The 23,888-nt window shown below is 36.0% G+C and overlaps 1 protein-coding gene across 4 annotated transcripts in view; it reads left to right on the plus strand.

The window, feature by feature from the left end:
* SNX13 (sorting nexin 13) overlaps positions 1 to 23,888 on the plus strand; it is a 139,765-nt gene that overhangs the window by 55,182 nt on the left and 60,695 nt on the right. For all 4 annotated transcript variants that reach the window (XM_020901465.2, XM_070470537.1, XM_020901464.2 and 1 more), the window contains exons 6-9: positions 13,147 to 13,268; positions 13,362 to 13,463; positions 14,690 to 14,778; positions 21,644 to 21,727. In XM_020901465.2, coding sequence (XP_020757124.1) covers positions 13,147 to 13,268; positions 13,362 to 13,463; positions 14,690 to 14,778; positions 21,644 to 21,727 — 397 coding nt within the window. The remainder of the gene's footprint in view (positions 1 to 13,146; positions 13,269 to 13,361; positions 13,464 to 14,689; positions 14,779 to 21,643; positions 21,728 to 23,888) is intronic.

Raw genomic sequence — 23,888 nt, forward strand, 5'->3', positions numbered from 1 at the left:
AAGTAGCCAACCATAATTATGAGTGTAGACTCACTGTGGAATATAGAAAATATACTAACATATAATCAAAGAAGTCAGAAATTGGATTTTATGTCCTTTAGTTCATATATGTAACATTATTGCATGTTAGGTATTGTTTAAGATCATCACTCTGAATCCGTTGGTCACTGCTTTTTATAGTAACACCTTTCTAATGGCTTTTTTCCCCCTCTCTGCAAAGATGGGAATAAGAAGAGTTCATTATTCTTTTGTGTGACTGCTTGAGATTATATTAAAATATAAAAAATGTTAGAGCTGGAAATAATTTTTGAACTAGTAATTGGAAGACTTGAGGGAGTTTGTATCCTCTTCTCTCATCTAGCTGTGGGACTGTGAGCAAGTATTCTAAATTTTTTGGATTTTGGTTTTTCTCATGTGTGAAATAAGCATAATAAATACCTGTCCTATACTTCATTCCTCACAGGAATGGAGCAAATTCATGTGTTCTATTAACTCATATTTTGTGTCTACTTTGCCTCAGCCAGAAACTGCGGATATAGCAGTGAATGAAGCAAAAATCCCTGGTCGGTAGAGTGTAATGGAAATAGTTCATGTGAAAATGTTTTTAAAATTGTGAAGAAATTTAGAAATTTAAGTTTTTATGTCACCCATCATCCATAATTTCACAGATGAGGAAGCTAAATTCCAGAAAGATTAAACAGTTAGTCCAAGATTATCTGTTCAGTTGGGGGCAGAGTAAGAATCATTCTTAACAGTCACTATTCTGTCCCCCAGTCCCTACCAGATATATTGTGATCTAGATGATTCATCTTCGTTCCCCCCACCTTTTTGTCATATCACTGCAGTGTTTTGCCTGGTCTTTGATCTTCTAACTACCTGTTCTTTAAACTTCCTGTCATAGTTTTTTTTTCCCTGCTTCTCTAACATTCTATTATTGTTCAGTTGCTCAGTCATATCCAACTCTTTTGCGACCCCATGGACTGTAGTCCACCAGGCCCCTCTGTCCATGGGATTCTCTAGGCAAGAATACTAGAGTGGGTTGCTGTTTCCTTCTCTACTAACATTCTGTGCTTTCAAGCTAAATGTTGGGTGATTATAGGAAGAACCAAGTTTCTTCCATCCTAGACTGATCTGAATTATGTCTTTGCTTGGTTGTTGGCCTTAAGTTTTGGGGCAAGTTAATCAGCCTCTCGAGCTTTCGTTTCCTTATTCATAAAAAGCTGATAATGTTACTTTTGAGACTGCTTTCAGGCTAAAAAGGATATGATATAAAGTCTGTAGCATATAGTGAAGCTCAGTTAATGTTTGTGCCTTCTCAATGAATGACTTTATTTTTGTCTTTCATTGGATTTTTCTAGTAAAGCCATACTAAAATATATGTCTTCACAGGGGCTCCTTGAGTATTTCCAATGAGAATATCAAGAAAATTAAGTGCTTATAATCATTACTTGAATACTTCTTAAATTCTTGTCAGCTGTGCACTGTGAAGCATATGTTATATCTCTTCTCTCCTTCAAATTTCAATCTTGTATAGAGTTTTTAACCAGGGGCCCACGAAGCCCCAAAATTTTCTGTGCTTTTTTTTTTTTTTCCTTTTGAGTGGTTCCACAGATTTTATTTTCAAAAAGGGCCTGTGAACCCCAGAAAGATTTAGAACCACCAAATTCTAGTGTTCATATTATTTTGGTGCCTTGAGGAAACAATCACAGAATATCAGCATCAAACAAAATGCTAATTTTGTTATAACAGGAGGGGAAGGATCTGTGTAGAGTCTGAAGTTCTGGTTTTGAGCTTGAGTTCTGTTATTTCTTAAGCTTTGTGGCATTGGTGGTGCAGCAGTAAAGAACCCACCAGCCAGTGTGGGAGATGGGGTCAATCCCTGGGTCGGGAAGGTCCTCTGGAGAAGGAAATGGCACCCCACTCCAGTGTTCTTGCCTGGAGAATCCCATGGACAGAGGAGCCTGGCGAGCTATAGTCCATGGGTCATAAGAAGTCAGAGGTGACTTAGTGACTAAAAAACATGACCTTGAATGGATAAGAAACATAAGTTCTTTGCATCTAGTGATAACCTGTATCTGCTTATCAGGTTGTTGTTAAGATTAAATGGCATCAGATATGAGAGAGTACATTGTAATGATAACACATCATCCTAACCTTACTTAGTACCTGTTTCTAGTAGCAGTTTGGGGAAGGAAACCTTCTCAGGGAGCTCATTAGTTCTCTGTGGAACCTGGGCATTAGGCTGGAGCTTTAGGGGATGAATCTGTCGTAACCCACATGTTTTTATTTTTCTCTCTTCAAATAAGATAGCATGACATTGGAGAGAAAGCCCTACAAGATCAGTATTGTAATTCTACCTGCACCATTAAGTTACAGTATACTTAGAATATTTCCTAACATATCTGTAAAATAGCGATACTGATAGGTGTTTATCGCAAACTTGTGAGTTGTGAGGGGCAAATGAGATGCATGAAATATTTCATAAAATATTTGTCAACCAATAAATGATTTTTTGAGCAAGTTATTTAGCTTTCTGTGCCTCAATCTCAGCATCAGTAAAATGAGGTAATTTTCTCATAGGGTTGTTGTAATAATTATATGAGAGAGAAGAACATGTAAAACACCATAGGAATCTGGCACATAGTATGTATTCAGTGAATGTTAACTTCTTTCTTGTTGTTTTTGTTATTTCTTACATTCCTGGGAATATATGCACACAGATTGTCTTGTCTTCTTAGCTTCATTGTTTCTTGAGGGGGAAGGGCAGAGGAAACAAAATTAAAACACATGAAATGGAGAGAAAGTGATTATTTGGGTGGTATTTAAAGGATTTGATCTAGAGATAGAATGGACCAGAGTACCTGATCAAAACCTGATGTGGATTGAGGCCAAAACTGGACTTCAGGAATGGGTGTATGGAGGTGGAGGTTAGTGGTTAATTGTATATTTTTATATTCATATACCATACTGCTCACCCACTTCAAGGTGTTGGCTCTCAGTGTACTCAGAGTTGTGCAGCCTTTATCACAGTTAGTTTAAGAATGTTTTAATGGCCCGACCAAGAAACCTGATATCCACTCATCAGTCTCTTCCCATATCCCCCACAAGGTTTCTACCTCTAGGTAGTCAACTATATATTTTTTCTCTCTATGTCTTTATCGACATTTTATGTGAATGAAATAATATAATATATGATCTTTTGTGACTAGCTTCTTTCACTTGTAATGTTTTCAAGGTTCATCCTTATTGTTGAGTTCAGTTCAGTCGCTCAGTTGTGTCCAGCTCTTTGCGACCCCATGGACCACAGCATGCCAGGCCTCCCTGTCTATCACCAACTCCCGGAGTTTACTTAAACTCATCTCCACTGAGTCAGTGATGCCGTCCAGCCATCTCATCCTCTGTCATCCCCTTCTCCTCCTGCCCTCAATCTTCATCCTTGTTGTAGCATATATTATTACTCATTCCTTTTCATTGCTGAATAATTTTCCATTGTATGGACACACCATGTTTTGTTTATCCATTCATCAGTTGGTAAACATTGGGGTTGTGTCTTTTTTTTGGTTTTTATAAAGCATCCTCCTATGAGCATTCATGTACATGTTTGTGTAGACTTGATGTTTTCGTTTCTCTTAGATGTATACCTTGGAATGAAATTTCTGGGTCTTATGGTAACTGTTTAATCTTTTGAGGAACTGCAAACTTTTAAGAAGTGGCTGCCCATTCCTGCCAACAATGTATGAGTGTTCCAATTTCTCCACCTCTTTGCCTGTACTTGTTATTGTCTGGCTTTTGGTTAAAGTCATTCTCGTTGGTCTGAAGTGTATTTCATTATGGTTTTGACTTACCTTTTCCTGATGGCTAATGATATTAAGCATCTTTTCTTGTGCTAATTAATTATTTGTATATCTTGCACAGAGACTGTCTTTCAGAGCTTTTTGCTGTGTTAAAACTAGGCTATTGTTGACTATACTGTATTGCTTCCTGGTTTTAAATACAGTTTTATTGTTTTATTGGACAGTCATGCTTATTTGTTTGTATTTTGTCCATGGCTGCTTTTGTGCTATAGTGGCAGAACTGACTGAGATGATGTGGCCTGCAAAGCCTGAAACCGTTGCTCTTTGGCTCTTTAGAAAAGGAGTTTGCATCCTTTAAAATACGCAACTGTATTATTCAAGAAATAGGAAAAATATTGGAATAAAACTCATACAAAGAAGTTGTATGATTTTAGGTGTGTTAAAAGTTGTAAATATGTGAGCATAGCAAACAGAGAAAAAAAATAGTAAAATATTAACAGTGACTTTTGGATTGTGGATTTATGGCTAATTTATAGCTGATATAGAAAAATCTAAAGAAAGAAATGACATTTTACAAAATAGGCATGCATTATTCTTGTAGCCCAAGACAGGAACATTTGGTGCTCAGCACTAAAAAAAAATATATCTAGGATGACTTTTTTCAACTAAATTTATTTTCCTGTTTTTCTGTTTTTTATATTATTATGAGCACATAAATTTAAAAAATCCTTTTTTTCAGCTATATATGACATGTTTTGTACAGACAACCATTGTATCCTTACTTCCTTGGGAAGTTATCTTGAAATTAGTGCTTAAATATAGTTGTTTTTGTACATAATGGTGTAGTCAATGCTCAATAGATTATTGTTAACCGAGTTTCCATTTATGACTTCTTGGTAAATTTTTCCCACAGAATTTAATGTATTTCACTGTTGGGTCTACGAATGTTTCATTTATCAGATAAATTTTACTGAAAAGCTTCTTTGTTAAAATACTTAATAACATGAATTTAATTTTTAGTACTTAACATTATACTTAAGATGCACACTTAGCCCCAGGTTATTTTTTTTTTTTCATGTAGCTTAAGGCGCCCAGCTCTGTGCTCTTTATACTCAGCCTCTAAAATAGGTGAGTGAGCTTTATGTGTGTTCTTCTATCTAAGTTTTTCTTTATATTTGGAGATTGAAGTTCTTTAGAACTTCCGCATTGTTGACCTCTTTGAAGCATTGGCTCCCGAGATGTACAACTGGATGGGTTTCTTACGTGGGGTTGTAGTTCACTGAGCACCATTTCCATCCTGTGGCTGTGTAAAACTGCAGGCCCGGGTTTTTCTCCATCTCTACCAATTCGTTTATAACTTTTATGAGTCAGAAGATTTCGTGTAGTTCAAGGTGTAGCAGATAAACTGAATTGAAACTCAGGAATCCTGTTTTTGTTTTAATGAAACCTTTATATCAGTAACTAATCTGGAATAAGTAATTTACATTTTTGGCCCTGTGATTATAAGGGTTTGTGGTAATTCTTTCAGATCTCTTTCAGTTCTGAATTACTGAGATTCTCTGATATGGTTGGTACTAATCTTGGTTTGTTTGCCTTCACTCATATCTCCTCTTTAAAACACTCATATTCTCTATCACACCCCACATTTTGAATACCATTTGGAGAGTTATTTTTTTAGATTTAATTTACTTTGGGATTAAAGTACTTCTCTGGTCTGCTGTTTTACTGGTAGTAAATCTTAGACCAGGACGATGATAAACTATATTTAAACCTCTTATTACATTTCTGCATGGTCAGAAAGGATGCAAGACTTCAAACATTAAGATATTAACTAGACCAGTCTTTTCCCTATAGTTAAGCAGTTTTGTATCAATGAAACTTGACAGTTTTTTACTTGATTATCTAAACTACTGCTCTTCTCTGTAGAATACTAAAAACAATACATTTGTAGTTTTGTACTTTAAGTTCCCACCGTGGTTGATTTTAAGCTGTGAGCTTAAAATAAAGTCACTGCATGTGGGTTAGGAGAGAGATGTGCTCATTTGGCTCTCCCCCTGTAGCACATGGGGCTTCCCAGGTGGAGCTAGAGGTAAAGAGTCCACCTGCTAATGCAGGAGGTGCCAGAGACATGAATTCAGTCCCTTGGTCAGGAAGATCCCCTAGGGAAGCGAATCCCACGTACAGAAGAGCCTGGCGGGCTACAGTCCATAGGATAACAAAGAGTCGGACTTGACTGAAGCGACTTAGCACGCACGCCTGCTGCAGCACACGGGGGTAGGAGGTGCAGCTGAGGGAAGGGAGCAGACTAGTAACCACAGAGCCGTGAAACTGTGTCCTCGTCATTGCTGGTTTAGCTCCTGTGAAAGAGTAATTTTCCATGTGTTTTTGAGGATTATGGTAGAGAGTGATCATGAGTTTAATGTAAATTTAGTAATGTTGTGAAAAAAGTCAGTTTAATTATTTTATACTCAGTCCTTATAACTAAATTCTTGAAGTAGTTTTTAAAAGGGAAGCAAAGATGCTCTAGGGAAGTGGTTATGGTAACTTGAAATATTTATGAGCAAATTGAGACTGGAAGAAGGGAGAGTCTTTAAATGGATTTAGAAGCAAGTTTACAATTCTTTGCTTTTAAAATATTGCTCAAATTCAATTTTAGTCTGAAGCTTTTGACGCTAACAAAGTACACCCTCAAGAACTCTTAAGGATGGAAACATGTAAAAGTTTATGTATTTTAAAGAGTATATCCTTTATGATAGTGAATTCTGAGAGGGTTAACTCTGATTCAGTGACTCAAGGAAGGAATTTTTTTCTTTTACAGATAGGTCACTCACTTTCGGCAAAAGATGGCTGTGAGTCAGGTGATCAAAAAATCTAGTGGAATAGAACTTCTCAAAATGTCTTCAAAGATGCTTGTCAAAATCTACCCAGTAAAACTAGGAATTTTGCTAGTGATTAAAAAAAAAAAAATCTGATATTTCTTCTTTAGAAGGTAAAAGACCTCATTTAGGAGATTAATGCATGTTATTGTATTTTATGCAGTTGATTATTATATTACCCTTATTGATTAATATACATTTAAAAAGCCTTTATATGTGATAAGTGTGTATGACTTTTGATATATATTCACACATATACAAACATGAATACTATGCAGTGTATATTCTATGCAATATACTGTGTTATTCTTAATGTTTTAAAATAATATCTTAGTAATCATTCCTGTGAAAAAGTAATACAGCATCAGGAATGAAACATTAATCATAGGATTGTTTCTGTGGGAAGATCAGTTTTGACTGTTTTCATTTTGATATAAAGGACCTTTTCCAGGACAGTGTTCTGCCAAGTGTGCGAAGATTGCTTCTACTGCCCAGCAGTCACCCACTTCTTTAGTGAGGCAAGTCTACCTGATGACTCTGGGGTTGATCATTCCCTTCTTTCGCTTGTTCCTATATCCTTACTTTCCCTGTTAAATGGTACTCATTCATCAGTGATAGTCCTCATTCGTCAAATTTTTTCAATCTTTTTTGACTTATGACATAGCACTTAACTTCTGCTTATTTCTGTGTGTGTGAGTATTGTCAAAAAATTGTAAACTCTTTTTGGAATGGTACCAGTTCTGGACTACTATAGTAGAAATTCTCTTTAGTTAGCCAGTCCATTCCCTTTGTATGACATACTGACTCAAGCCCATTGCATTAAAGCTAGGCTAATAGACTACTTTCTTGTACTTCTGCCCTTTTCTGTTCCCACTTTTTGAGATTTAAACTTATCAAAAGTCACTTGTATTAATAGATTCTTGGGCAAAGAAAGTCTGTGGTGTAAGCTGAACATGGATGCTTTAGAGGAGCAAGACAATTGAGTGTATTAAAAAAGGAAGTTGTATTTGTTTCTGAACCTGTGTACCCTGGTTATACTTTTTATTGTAATCATATAATTTAATTTACTCCTACCTATTTTGAAGAAATGAGTATGACAGGGTAGTTCCTGTGAAAATGAGGTCACTTGCTTTGGAATTTACTCAGAGCAAGTTGCTAAATAGATTGCAATTAAATTAGGTGTGCAAAAGACAACTACAAAATACTGGTGAAGAGCCTTGAAAGACTCTTACTCTGCGTTCAGATTTGTTTACAAATGTCCTTAGTTGTTATGTCATTTAAAAGAAACTGGAAACCATAACTTCTTTGTGAGAATGATTTATTCAAGACAGTTCAGTTCAATTGCTCAGTTGTGTCCAACTCTTTGCGACCCCATGAACCGCAGCACGCTAGGTCTCCCTGTCCATCACCAACTCCTGGAGCCCACCCAAACCCATGTCTGTCGAGTCGATGATACCATCTAGTCATCTCATCCTCTGTCCTGCCCTTCTCCTCCTGCCCTCAATCTTTCCCAGCATCAGGGTCTTTTCCAGTGAGTCAGCTCTTCACATCAGGTGGCCAAAGTATTGGAGTTTCAGTTTCAACATCAATCCTTCCAATGAACACCCAGGACTGATTTCCTTTAGGATGGACTGGTTGGATCTCCTTGCAGTCCAAGGGACTCTCAAGAGTCTTCTCCAACACCACAGTTCAACAGCATCAATTCTTTGGTGCTCAGCTTTCTTTATAGTCCAACTCTCACATCCATGCATGACCACTGGAAAAACCTTGACTAGACAGACTTTTGTTGGCAAAGTATTGTCTCTGCTTTTTAATATGCTGTCTAGGTTGGTCATAACTTTTCTTCCAAGGAGTAAGCGTCTTTTAATTTCATGGCTGCAATCACCATCTGCAGTGATTTTGGAGCCCGAGAAATAAAGTCAGTCACTGTTTCCCCATCTCTTTGCCATGAAGTGATGGGACCGGATGCCATGATTTTAGTTTTCTGAATGTTGAGTTTTAAGCCAACTTTTTCACTCTCCTCTTTCACTTTCATCAAGAGGCTCTTTTAGTTCTTCTTCACTTTCTGCCTTAAAGGTGGTGTCATCTGCATATCTGAGGTTGTTGTTATTTCTCCCAGCAATCTTGATTCCAGCTTGTGCTTTCTCCAGCTTGGCATTTCTCATAATGTACTCTGCATATAAGTTAAATAAGCAGGGTGACAATATTCAGCCTTGAAGTATTCCTTTTCCTATTTGGAACCAGTCTGTTGTTCCATGTCCAGTTCTAACTGTTGCTCCCTGACCTGCATATAGGTTCCTCAAGAGGCAGGTCAGGTGGTCTGGTATTCCCATCTCTTTCAGAATTTTCCACAGTTTATTGTGATCCACACAGTCAAAGGCTTTGGCATAGTTAATAAAGCAGAAATAGGTGTTTTTCTGGAACTCTCTTGCTTTTTCGATGATCCAGCGGATGTTGGCAATTTGAGCTCTGGTTCGTCTGCCTTTTCTAAAACCAGTTTGAACATCTGGAAGTTCACAGTTCATGTATTGCTGAAGCCTGGCATGGATAATTTTGAGCATTACTTTACTAGCATGTGAGATGAGTGCAATTGTGTCGTAGCTTGAGCATTCTTTGTTATTGCCTTTCTCTGTAATTGGAATGAAAACTGACCTTTTCCAGTCCTGTTGCCACTGCTGAGTTTTCCATGTTTGCTGACATATTGAGTGCAGCACTTTCACAGCATCATCTTTCAGGATTCGAAATAGCTCAGTTGGACAAAGGCTACATTAATAACTCTTAGCAAAACCTTAATCAAAAGGTCTTCCCTTGGTCTTATATTGAATGATTTATATGATTGAAGTTGAAATGCCATACATTCATGATTGCTTCCTTTGATCAGATATTTTATTTACCCATTATCACTTTTCCATGTACTGTGTTCCTCTGTGCCTGTGTATGTGTGTGTTGTATTTGGTTAATCATAGATTCTTAAAGCTGTGAGTGTCCCTAGAGAAAAACCGTGGGATGTGATATGACTTGCTGAATTTCCCAACTAATGAAATGGTGTATCTTTTACTTGAATCAAGGACAGGTATGCCAGTTCAGGGCCTCTTTACAGAAACTTTAATTGATTTTGATGTGTGTTTTGTGTTACTGATAATAAGCTGTTTACTGCTCAGAATAGATGGAAACAGTGAAGGAATTTGTATAATCTTAGTCTCAGCCCCATATTTGGGACGTTCATTGCCTTTTTTAGGCTTTAGCATTAAGTAGTTTTAGGTTTTCGAGAGGCAAAAAGAGCTTCTCAATCAATGTGTGTCCTACTTCAGAACTTTAAGGAGTAAAGAATCAGCTATTCTAGGTGGTTCATGTGGCCATTCTCCAGACACCTGTTAACAGTGCTCTGACCCTGAAAGAGAAATCAATAAATCAGTATGTATTGAGTGCCTCCAGTGTTTAACATATTATTTAGCCATTGGGAACAGCACTGTGAATAAAACAAACACAGTGGAATAAAACAGATGAAATCCCTGATTTATCTCAGCAATTGAATTATTTAACTGCAGATTCTAAGTGCTATAGAACTAAACGCTGTAACCAGATATCTCCAGACCTAGTGTGAAGGAGTAGGGCAGAGGGTGAGGGTCAATGCAGGGTGCTGTGTGTGGAACCAACATTTTAGATAAACTCAAAAGTATACATGGGAATTGTCAGGGGAATGTGGAGGAGAGAAGGTAAATTTGTAGGGAGTAGACAGGGTGAGCAAATTTGGCAGAGGAAATAGTCTGTCCAGAGGCACTGAGATAAGAACAGAACCAAAGAGGAAGGAAGAGATCGAAACAGATGATGAGGAAGTAAGCAGGGACCCAGATATGCGTGATCAGGAGTCATTCAAGTGTTTTTAAAGCTCTTGTTTTGTATTATCATATTTGTATTTTTATAAAGATCACTCTGGCTGCTCTATGGAAAATAGAATGAAGGGAGAGACAAGAAAGGACATGGGAGACCAATTAAAAGGCCAGGAATAAGATGCTGGTATTAGAGATGAAGATAAGGCATGCCTAATATATATTCAGAGAGGTACACTTTATAGTTTGACTGTAGCTTTTGTTCTTTGAGACTTCATTTCTTATTTGCATTCCTAGTTAACCGTTGTAATTCATGCAATCATTCTATCAAGATATATAAGCTACAGGAACCTACTGTAAATTTTATTTTTTGGGGGTAGGGTTGAATATATTCCTTATTCTCTTGGTCATATAGGAAGTATGCTCTCATTTTTTAATTCAAGAAATGAAAGCTTAGTAGTAATAAAATGAAAGTGTAGATAATAGGATTCATTGTACAATAATGTAGATGTTTTTACTGGAAGACATGTGGGGAAATATTTTAAACAAAGTGAAAAAGAGCCTTGACTGCAGTCATGATTTAAGAATAATAGTATTAAGAACTCAAATAGAAAGCTATTTGTAGATCAATAGAAGGAAATGTGGTTATTACATAAATTGAATGATTTTTAAATTTATATTTACATTGCACTTTTTATATATTAGTCATATACCATAATTTTAGGAAGTACTTCGCTATCAACAAAATGTTTTCAAATTATAAGGTAAATACTACTAGAAATTATTAGTAGTTATTTTCCTAATTTATAAGTGGGCAGTCAGGTACTACTGTTGTTCCTATCTTCCTTACCTGGAATAGTTCCTTTGAATTGAGATTTACATTAAATTTGCATGTATTCAGTGAAAATGAGTCAAGCAGAGGGAAAATAATTACCTTGGACAGGGAATATGAACTATTCTGTTTCCTGTTTTCCTCACCTCGGTGTATTTGTATATTGAAAATAGAAATCTGTGTTTAATAATTAAAATAATTTTTTATATTTGCATTACTTATTAACTTCCAGTCATGTTAAATATTACTTTTACATCCTTTTATATCCTCTTCAGATGTCTCATTTACATCTTCTAAGATGAATTGAGATAGGTTTTAGAATGCCTTCTAAAATTAATGAATTTATTTCGTTTGAATTTTAGTAAATTCTATAACAGCACTATACATGAAACAGAACACATACAATTTGAAAGATTCTGCTTCTAAAGTTGTTAGAATGAACCTTTTATGGATTAAATGAATTTATGGTCTATACCAAGTAAATTTTGTTCTTATACAAATTTTCAAGTTTGGATGATTTTGTACAGATATTCATGTAAGGATTTTTGAAAGATGCTTACACAGATAGTGCTTTTCTCTTTAAAATAAGAAACAAAGATTCTATAGACCTCCAAGTTTAAGTATTTAAGTTTTATGTTGAGACTGAATATTGCTATTTAGTGTATACTTATATACATGGCTCATGTAGTTGAATGGTAACCCCTCTGCAAATCTCAGAACTCAGGTTACCTATATTTTTATTAAGTTGATTTGTATTTCATGTACTTACAATTTACTTTTACTTTCCATGTGTATAATAGATTATAATTGCACATTAAAAAGTATATTAATGTTAATAATTTCTTATTTGAAAACAACCATCTGTGATATTCCTCAATGCTGTTAACATTTATAAGGTTTTTCTCCAAAAACAGTAATGAAATTAGCTAACTCACTTGCTTTTTTATGAATTAGCATGATGACTTATGGTATACTTTTTTGTTGTTGTTCCTTTATTGCTCAGCATTGTTACGAATAGACTCTTTGTCTTCTATTTGGTAGGTTCCTAAAGGGATAAATTAATTTCAGTGTTAATATAAGGAGAACAGCATTGAAAAAAATGCTTGTTTAAAAATATCACTTAATCAAAAGAGATGTGCAATCTGTTTTGTATTTATCTATTTGTTATGTTTCACTGGTGTGCTAAATTAGCAGTGTTTATTGAAGTCTTCTTTTATGAGAGTACTAGGTAGCTTAATAAAATTAGTTACCACCTTTTTCGTGGGTAAGTGTGGTATTTTATACATTATTCTTTAAACCATTTCCAAGTGACTATAGTTATTTTGAATAGTCGAGTTTTTAAGTGTTTATATATGCAAACAGAAACCAATCAGGCTCACACCAAAGGTATTTGGTTCAAAACTTGAACTGTATAACTAAATGGAAGAATGTGGAGAATTCAGAAGGGGTTCAGAAAGAATAAAAAATCCCAAGTGCTCTTCTAAAAACAAGCAAAAGCATTCTCAGCTCTTAATGTGTTGTTACGTCTGGGATGAGAAATTGCCTGTTGTCTTTCCTTTTTTTAATTTTAAGCACTTAGTACTTTTAAGCTTCGATACGTAAAATACTTCAAAGAATACTGTTCAAGAGTTTAAATAGATTTGATAAACTATGGGTCTTTTGAAAAGGCTAAGGTGTAATACTAATTAAATGAACAAAATCTCAGTATAAATAAATTCAGTCTGTGATGATCATGTTGTTTTTCAGTAGTCACTGAATAAATTTATTTTTTGATTTAAAAAAGTCATCCTTCTATGTAATGTGTTTGTTATAAGGTCTAAAGAAATAGACTGGCAACCTTATTTTACTACACGCCTTGTAGATGATTTTGGCACACACCTACGAGTATTCAGAAAGGCCCAACAAAAGATAACAGAGAAGGATGATCAAGTGAAAGGTAATAATATCTTTATCCCATTTGAAAATTAGGATTTTAGAATCTGTTTTTCTTTATTATTCTGTAATCTTGAATTGTTCCTTTTCTGTCCAGGTACAGCAGAAGATCTTGTAGATACCTTCTTTGAAGTTGAAGTTGAAATGGAAAAGGACGTTTGCCGTGACTTAGTGTGCACTTCTCCCAAAGATGAAGAAGGTTTTCTTTTTAATATAACTTTTTAAGCATATTAACTGTTCACATTAGTAGAGGCAAGTTAGCAGAACCATTTAACAAATACCAGGGTAAAATCTAAGAGTGAAGTTATTCTTATGGGACAGGAAGCTTAGTAAAAACACTACTGCTCATTTTATCTTTTAACTCTTAAATTTCCAGATTCTTTTTTCTTTTAAAGAGAGCCTTTTCAATTAAAGAGAACTTCTTTTGTCGTCTTTTAAAATATAGCAAACACAAACATTTTATCCTTATGACTTTACTTTTTTTGATCTTCACCTTGAATTTACTATTTCTAACTCAAGGGTACACCTATTATCGTAAATATTTTCTAAGGGAATGATGATAATGTTTCAAATGAAATTTATAGAGTTGAATTGATGTTTCTTTTTGAGATATTAGACCAGATAAGTTTTAACTGAGGATGTTGTCTTTTCCTAGTTTTACAATGACCTAGTCTGTGCTACTTGGCATGTTGTTTTGATTATCAGGATCAGCTATATAATTACCTTCCCAGGAAGTGTCAGCATATGAACAACTCAGAAAAGCATTGCTAGTTGTGGAAATTGTTTTCTTAGATTTTTAAAATGTGCTCAGCTTTTCTCTTTGCCTTCTTTTCTGCTTTTTTCCTTTTTTCTTCTTTCCTTTTTATATTTATTATGCAGTTCAGTTTTTAATTGCTACTTCATTAGCAGCAGCAGCATTAATAAAATAACTAAATGTAAGAAATAGTTAGAATGATGTATAGTTCTTTTATGTAAATCAAGCCCTCTTCAATCAGTAAAATAGAAGAGCATATTCTTCTTCTTATTACCTGCAAAGTTAGTGGAGGTTCTTTCTTGAAAAAGAATTGTAAGTATATTTTTAAATGTGCAGATAACTTAAGTATGTAGAGATGTGTGGTAGAAGAGTAGAATACTTGGTGCAACTAAAACTTTGGGGGAAAACACTTTTGTAATTGAAGTTTCTCAACAACTCAAGATGTAGGGTAGAACTAGGCAAAGTAAAAAAGTGTATATTACTTTGATTAATGAAGATTGGCTATTGGGAGAATAACAAAGGTTTTTATTGAATACTGATTAATTATTAAGATAATAAGCTTGTATAATCAGCAAACTGCTTAATCCTGTTACTTTATTTGTGTTTTATATCAAGAGTAGGTGGAGATTTTGTATTTTCTGTTATTATAGCTCCTTTTTTTTTATTTCTAGGATTCCTAAGGGATTTGTGTGAGGTCTTATTATATTTATTGCTACCTCCTGGAGATTTCCAGAACAAGATCATGCGATACTTTGTCAGGGTAAGCTTAAACTCATACCAAATACATGGCTGTAAAGAAACTTAGAGTTGTAATTACCAAATTTTTGGTCCCAGGACCCTGTTACACACTTAAAAATTATTAAGGACTCCAGATAGCTTCTGTTTATGTGAACTTTGTCTATCAATATTTATTGTATTGTAAATATTAAAACTAAGGAATTTTGGAACACAGAAATACACAAGCACATTCCATTAACTGTCATGCTCCATTCTGAAAATACCACTGTTTGCTTCCCTTTCCCTACACCCCAGAGGTTCCTGAACAATACCTCAAGAACTGCCTGAGTTAGAGTTAGGTTATGTTTTAAATTTTCTTAAACATTGTTGTTCAGTTGCTTAGTCGTGTCCGACTCTTTGCTACCCCATGGACTGCAGCACGCCAGACTTCCCTGTCCTTCACCATCTCTCCAAGCTTGCTCAAACTCATGTTCATTGAGTCGGTGATGTTATCCAGTCATCTCATCCTCTGTCCATCCCCTTCTCCTCCTGCCTTCAATCTTTCCCAGCATCTGGGTCTTTTCTAATGAGTCAGCTCTTTGCATCAGGTGGCCAAAGTATTGGAGCTTCAGCATCAGTCCTTCCAGTGAATCCTATAAATTTGCCTAAATTAGGCTAATTAAAGTAACACTTCTGGATAGAAACTTTCAAAAAAAACCTGGGCAGCTAAGATTCTACTTCTTGGCATTGAAAAATAAATGTCAGATGAAAACAATAATCTTGGACTCATTCATTCCCTGGGTATAATCCTTTGGAATAAAATTCTGTGTGCAAATGTAAAGGAATAACATTTTGACTTTGGTTACTGGTTATGACTGAAAAATGCTAGCTATGTTAGTCCTTACCCTGGCTGAATGGGTAAAATTAAAAGTTTCTGACTATACTGAAAATGAAAGTTTATGATCTTTTTCATCTGCCATTCTGCAAAACAGATACACCAGTTCCTAAACTGTTTTTTTGCTTATTATTATTTAAGCAGTATCAATTTAGCAGTATCCTAATAGCTCTCTAACTTTAGTTCAGTGCACTTTCAGGTAGGGTAATGATACTGTGAAATGAATAGAAAATGCTTGATTTTGATGGGGAGAGTCTGATAGATTATATACATTGAAGACTTGGGCTGGTCATTATCAACATCTGGCATGTCTGTGTCTAGATTCACATCTACCACTGAAGGAATATACTGCTCATCAGTCATCATATTCATTCATGCTGATTATTTGGAGCAGTCTTTGCCTGCCTGATACTCTGCTTAACTTTTAAATATCCAGATTGTGCAATTCTCTGCCTTCTTGCTCATCCATCCCTGTGATTTGAAACACCATCCAAATGCTAATAACTTTCAGATCTATATCTTTCTCTTCTGAACTGTCCACCAGCTGCCTACTAAAATCACTATTTCATTGATGCAAAGCCCTATTAAACTTTGCATGCACAAGATGGAAGTCTTACTCTTGCCTCCAAATCCTGTCTGCCTTTTATAAGTCTTTTCTTCAACCCAGTAATGACCACCCAGCAAATGTTTTAAGTCTTAAGTCCTTTTAAAAGGCTTATAATAAGACTGTGGGTGACGTGGCTTTGTTTAACCTCTCTGGCCTTCATTCCATGCTGTCACTGTATTCCAACCACACAGGCTTTTCCAGAGTGCCATTTCTGTCCACTATAGGATTATCTCATACTCTTTCTTTCATCTGCTTAGAATGATTTGCCTTATTCTCTTGGCTAAATTATATTTGTCCCTCATTTCTCACCTCCTCAGAAATGCCTCCTTCTCTAAAAGCCCCCTCATAATTCCCTATTAGTGTAGGTAGGTACTGTATTCCTTCTTAACATTTACCATATTTTAACATGAAAGTTTGATCGTTGGATTAACTTGCTTGATGCCTCTTTCCCCTAATGGAATCCCAAGTCTTAGAGGACAGGGGCCATTTCTTCATTTCTGTATTCTGTATCACTGTGTACTTACTGGTTTTCACAGTGCCTGCCACATAGCATATACCAATCAGATAATCAATTTTAATGCATAGTTCAGTTGAGTTCAGTCGTTAAGCCGTGTGTGACTCTTTGCGACCTCATGGACTGCAGCACGCCAGGGCTCCCTGTCCATCACCAACTCCTGGGGTTTGCTCAGACTCATGTCCATTGAGTTGGTGATGCCATCCAGCCATCTTATCCTCTGTTGTCCCCTTCTCCTCCTGCCTTCAATCTTTCCCAGCATCACAGTCTTTTCCAGTGAGTCAGTTCTTCACATCAGGTGGCCAAAACATTGGAGTTTCAGCTTCAGGATCTGTCCTGCCAATGAATATTCAGGACTGATTTCCTTTAGGATGGACTGGTTTGATCTCCTTGCAGTCCAAGGAACTCTCAAGAGTCTTCTCCAGCACCACAGTTCAAAAGCATCAGTTCTTTAGTGCTCAGCTTTCTTTATAGTCCAACTCTCACATCCATACATGACTATTGGAAAAACCATAGCTTTGAATAGATGGACCTTTGTTGGCAAAGTAATGTCTCTGCTTTTTAATATGCTGTCTAGGTTGGTCATAACTTTCCTTCCAAGGAGTAAGCATCTTTTAATTTCATGGCTGCAGTCACCATCAGCAGTGATTTTGGAGCCCCCAAAAGGGAAGTCTGCCACTATTTCCACAGTTTCCTCATCTTTTTGCCATGAAGTGATGGGACCAGATGCCCTGATCTTCGTTTTCTGAATGTTGAGTTTTAAGCCAAATTTTTCACTTTCCTCTTTCACTTTCATCAAGAGGCTCTTTAATTCTTCACTTTCTGCCTTAAGGGTGGTGTCATCTGCAAATCTGAGGTTATTGACACTTCTCTCGGCAATCTTGATTCCAGCTTGTGCTTCATCCAGCCCAGTGTTTCTCATGGTGTAATCTGCATATAAGTTAAATAAGCAGGGTGACAATATACAGCCTTGACGTACTCCTTTCCCTATTTGGAACAACTCTGTTGTTCCATGTCCAGTTCTAACTTGCTTCCGGACCTGCATACAGATTTCTCAAGACGCAGGTCAGATGGTCTGATATTCCTATCTTTAAGAATTTTCGACAGTTTGTCATGAACCACACAGTCAGATGCTTTGGCATAGTGAATAAAGCAGAAATGTTTTTCTGGAACTCTCTTGCTTTATCGATGGTCCAGTGGATGTTGGCAATTTGATCTCTGATTCCTCTGCCTTTTCTAAATCCAGCCTGAACATCTGGAAGTTCACGGTTCTCATACTGTTGAAGCCTGGCTTGGAGAATTTTAAGCATTACTTGACTAGCATGTAAGATGAGTGCCATTGTGCATTAGTTTGAGCATTCTTTGGCATTGCCTTTCTTTGGAATTGGAAAGAAAAGTGACCTTTTCCAGTCCTATGGCCACTGCTGAGTTTTCCAAATTTGCTGGCATATTGAATGCAGCACTTTCACAGCATCATCTTTTAGGATTTGAAATAGCTCAACTGGAATTCCATCACCTCCACTAGCTTTGTTTGTAGAGATGCTTCCTAAGGCCCACTTGAGTTCACATTTGAGGATGTCTGACTCGAGGTGAGTGATCACACCATCGTGATTATCTGGGTCATGAAGATCTTTTTTGTATAGTTCTTCTGTGTATTCTTGCCACCTCTTCTTAATATCTTCTGCTTCTGTTAGGTCCCTACCATTTCTGTCCTTTATTGTGCTCATCTTTGCATGAAATGTCCCTTGGTATCTCTAATTTTCTTAAAGAGAATTCTAGTCTTTCCTATTCTGTTTTCCTCTATTTCTTTGCACTGATCACTGAAGAAGGCTTTCTTATCTCTCCTTGCTATTCTTTGGAACTCTGCATTCAAGTGGGTATGCCTTTGCTTTTCTCCTTTGCTTTTCACTTGTCTTCTTTTCACAGCTATTTGTAAGGCCTCCTCAGACAGCCATTTTCCTTTTTTACGTTTCTTTTTCTTGGGGATAGTCTTGATCCCTGTCTCCTATACAATGTCTTAAACCTCCATCTAGATTTCTTCAGACACTCTTTCAGATCTAATCCCTTGAATCTTTTTGTCACTTCCACTGTATAATCATAAGGGATTTGATTTAGGTCATAGCTGAATGGTCTAGTGGTTTTCCCTACTTCAATTTAAGTCTGATTTTGATGATAAGGAGTTCATGATCTGAGCGGAAACCTATTTGACCTTCTTGCTGGCTATGGGGCACATGCAACTGCTACTCTTTAAAGATTAAAGTGACTTTTAGGAGATGGGAATGACGATCAGTCTCGTTACATGGGTTTAAAATACGTTTAAAATAAGTAGGGTTGTTTAAAGAAAGAACAAATATGTTTGCCATAGATTGCTCTTTTAGACCAATATTTCATTTCTTTTTGCTTGAGTCTAATTGAGTGAGTGTAACTGTAGAGCTTTGTGGTCACTTTGTTTTTCTATTAACTTAATAGTTCTTTATCAGCTTTCCTTTGTTGATAATTAAATCTAGGTTCCCCCAAAAGGCACTTTGTTCAGATTAAATAACAGATTAGAGAGTTCTTAATTCTTTCCTTTATATGAATCCTTTGTATGAGTTGTACAAATCACAGCATTTGACTGAGATATTGCTATTTAATTGCCTCTGCTTTTTCCCATTACCATGTTTTATTGATAAAGATTCATGGCCTCAGTGACTCTGTAACTTTTAAATCTTCATATTTGACAGCTGATGCTTGTCTTAAAGTGTATGAAAATTATATGAAAATTGTAGCATATTTTATAATATTTGCAATATTTTGCTCTCACTAAAATTGTATAGGAATTATTGAGTCATTTGACTAACCAGGGACTTCCCTGGTGGTTCAGATGGTAAAGAATCTGCCTGCAATGCAGGAGACCTGGGTTCGATCCCTGGGTCAGGAAGATCCCCTGTAGTAGAAGGACATGGCTGCCCGCTCCAGTGTTCTTGCCTGGAGAATCCCATGGACGGAGGAGCCTGGTGGCTGTAGTCATTGAGGTTGCAGAGTCCATGACTGAGCAACTAAACACACAGACACACACACATACACATGACTAACCAAACTCTTTCATGAGGCAAATTAGGAGATCAAAGTAGTTTTCAGAGACATAATGACTGTTTGCCTTAACTAATATGAAGCAGTAAACTTATTCAAAAAGGTTACCCTTATGTGTTTTACTCACTTTGAAAATAAACTTTGAATAAAGCACTTTTTTGTTTGTGAATTTTATCATTACAGAATACATTTAAAATTTGAGCATGTGTGGTCAGATACATAATTTGAGGGGAGAAATTAGATAAATAAATATAATTTTTAAAAGGTTAAAAATTAAAGCTAATCCAGAATAAGCAATTTTCTAATTTGAGACTGGAGGATGTCTTAAAAGACATTTCAGAAAGTTATTGGAGCCTTTTAGAAATATTAATTGATCATGGGGTAAAAGTTGTCAAAGACTTGTAAAACTTATAGAAGTAGAATTTATATAAAATATTTCTCCAAAGGAAAACAAAGTGAAGGCTCTCTTCTGTGAACTTACACCAGAAAATGGCACAGATAAATTAGAAATCTGGAAAGGAATAAATAAATTGATCCTTTACTTAGAGAAGGGAAACATCCTATTAAACTTGTGGCTATTTAGCCTTTCTCGTATTCATAAGAAATGCTATTTCATAAATTTGACATCACAAGCATAGAGGACTGAAGAGTAAACAGGTCCACTATTGTCTCAGTTTGAAAGTGAAAGTGAAGTCAGTCAGTCATGACCCACTGTTTGCGACCCCGTGGACCATAGCCTGCCAGGCTCCTCTGTCCATGGGATTCTCCAGGCAAGAACACTGGGAGTGGGTTGCCATTTCCTTCTCCAGGAGATCTTCCCAACCCAGGGATTGAACCCAGGTCTCCTGCATTGTAGGCAGATGCTTTATCATCTGAGCCACTTAGTTTCTCGATTTGCATCCTTTAATGTTTATCAAAGTCATACCATATTTAGGACACTGACCTTGAGAAGATAAGAGTATTTTTGAAGAGAGAGAAATCTTTTATCTCTTTTAACTAATCTCACTCACATACAAAAAGTTCCTAGAGAGCTGTAGTGTATTAAGAGAAGTGGAAGACACAGAATTACTTAAAGAATGGTATGTGATAAATGCCGTAAATACAAACAAAGCATGAGTGTATTTTAAACATATAAGTGAATAGTGTTCATCAGGACAGTCAGGGTTTATTTCATTGGAAAATTAATTCTGTAGTCAGTCCTAGGAGGAGAGCCAGAATCTTGATAGAAGTGTAAACAGCTGCAGAGAATGGGAAGGTATAGTCAAAGAATATTAACTAATTGTGTTACCATAAATGTTACTTTATTATCTTGTATTAGATAAATTTCAGACCGACAGGGATAGAGTTAATGCAATAGACATTTATGCACCAACAAACCAGATTTAAGCAGTGTTAACATTTTGCTGTATTTGCTCTATCCCTCCCTTGAAGGCATTCACTGTTCTGATTGGTATCTTATCTTTTTTTGTTTTTATACTTTTAATATAGAAGTAGGAGTCCATAAATACATATAGTGCCATGTTTTGCCTTTTAAAAATGGATATAAATGCTAACTTATTAGAGGTATCCTTTTGCTTTTTTTCACTCAACTGTACTTACTATTGTGGCCATGTATCTAAGTTGATATAGATGGCTTCATCTTATTCAACTTATGTATGCTAGCTCATCTTTTTGTAAATCATGTCATTTACTAAGTTTACTTTTACCTATACCTTACTTTTCTTCAGTAACAGCATTGAGTTAGGAAATTTACACTGTGCTATTGATTTGAAAAGTGTATGAGATTAAATCTGTTTTTGTGTTTTAAAATTTTTGTCCAGGAAATCCTTGCACGTGGAGTTCTTCTTCCATTGATAAATCAACTCAGTGATCCTGATTATATTAATCAATATATCATATGGATGGTATGTACTTTCTAAAATGCAGCTCTTGTTTTTAAAACAGTTTTTTAAAAGGTATAAATATGATTTGAAAGTCAGGATGATTAAGCAATAATTTATAAAAGAAATTAAGTAAAAATATATCTCAAGGTAATCTTTTATATTTTCAATATTTCTGTTTGCTTATGTGTGAATGCACTAGCCAGATTTTCCTTAAGGAAGTAGGTTGATAAGATAATCTTCCTTACAGTGTTCCTGCTGTTTCTACTTATTTAAATTTAAAAAAGAATGTTTTCTTATCTGTGTGTATAGATGATAAGTACTTCTTAAAACTGCTATTTGATTTTAAATTAATCTGAACTACTTAAATAGCATGCAATTTAAATTTTGTGCTAAATAGTAGAGAGAAATCTGGAGGGAAGAACATTAGATTGAGAAGATCTAAGTTCTAGATAACGTTTCTGTAAGTTGCGTAGTGTGTCGGTGAGTTAGATAACTCACAGTTTTCTCATTCATCGGATGTATCAAAGGGTTAGTGGTTATTAAGTTTGCTAGTTCTAATTTTTTTTCTGATTGTATATGCTTCTCCTCAGCAAATTAATGGTTGAGGCAGAGTGTGTAATTGGGCTATTGCTGGGAATTACTTTGATGGTTACCTAAGTCTTTGATTCCTTTTTGTGAATCTGAAATTCCTCTCCCACATTGTCTTCTTTTACTCAGTCTAGCTTTTCTAGGAAGGAAGTATTTGATTGTTCTTTGTTTAATCATACCCATTATCAAACTTGCCATTTTTCATTGTTGTTGCTATTACAATGTTTGTCTCTCCCATCAGCTTATGGGTTACCTGTAGGCAGAAATTGTCTTCCTAGCTTTGTGTTCCTAGAATCTTTCATGGAGTTCACAGAACTTAATTTTTCATTTCCTTTGTCAGCTTATTTAGAGTCCTGCTAGACTGTACCTAGAGCTTTAAAAATTTACATGTCCCCATAGCTAAAAAAAAAACCTTTGGTTAGGAATTCTGCTCCTGAAATTTATCCTAAAGTGCTAATAAACAAGGTTATAACAATCTGATTTAAGACTAGTAATGGCAATCTAGCTAATAATACTAAAAAAAAGAAAGCAATTTAAGTATTCAGCATAGAGGCACAAATGCACTCATTTCACATGCTAGCAAGGTAATGCTCAAAATCCTTCAGGCTAGGCCTTAACAGTACATGAACCGAGAACCTCCAGATGTACAAGGAGGATTTAGAACAGGCAGAAGAACCAGAGATCAAATTGCCAACTTCCGTTGGATCATAGAAAAAGCAAGGGAATTCTAGAAAAACATCTACTTCTGCTTCATTGACTATGCTGAAACCTCTGACTGTGGATCACAACAAACTGTTGAAAATTGTTCCCGAGTTGGGAATACCAAACCACCTTACCTGCCTCCTGAGAGACCTGTATGCAGGTCAAGAAGCAATGGTTAGAACCAATCATGGAACAACAGACTGGTTCATAATTGGGAAAGGAGTATATCAAGGCTGTACATTGTCACCTTGCTTATTTAATGTACATGCAAAGTACATCATGCAAAGTGCTGGGCTGGATGAAGCTCAAGCTGGAATCTAGATTGCCTGAAGAAATATCAGTAACCTCAGATATGCAGATGACACCACCCTTATGGCAGAAAGTGAAGAGGAACTGAAGAGTTTCTTGATGAAAGTGAAAGAGGAGAGTGCAAAAGCTGGCTTGAAACTCAACATTCAAAAAACTAAGATCATGGCATCCAGTCCCATCACTTCATGGCAGATAGATGGGGAAACAATGGAAACAGTGACAGACTTTATTTTCTTGGGCTCCAAAAATCACTGTGGATGGTGACTGCAACCATGAAATTAAAAGACACTTGCTCCTTGGAAGAAAAGCTGTGACAAATCTAGACAGCATATTAAAAAGTAGAAATATCAATTTGCTAACAAAGGTCTGTCTACTCAAAGCTGGTTTTTCCAGTAGTCATGTACAGATGTGCGAATTGGACTGTAAAGAAAGCTGAGAGCCAAATAATTCACACTTTTGAACTGTGGTGTAGGAGAAGACTTGAGAGTCCCCTTGGACAGCAAGGAGATCCAACCAGTCAATCCTAAAGGATATCAGTCCTGAATATTCATTAGAAGGACTGATGCTGAAGCTGAAGCTCCAA

Source organism: Odocoileus virginianus, chromosome 1, assembly GCF_023699985.2.
Source record: "Odocoileus virginianus isolate 20LAN1187 ecotype Illinois chromosome 1, Ovbor_1.2, whole genome shotgun sequence".
Taxonomy (NCBI): domain Eukaryota; kingdom Metazoa; phylum Chordata; class Mammalia; order Artiodactyla; family Cervidae; genus Odocoileus; species Odocoileus virginianus.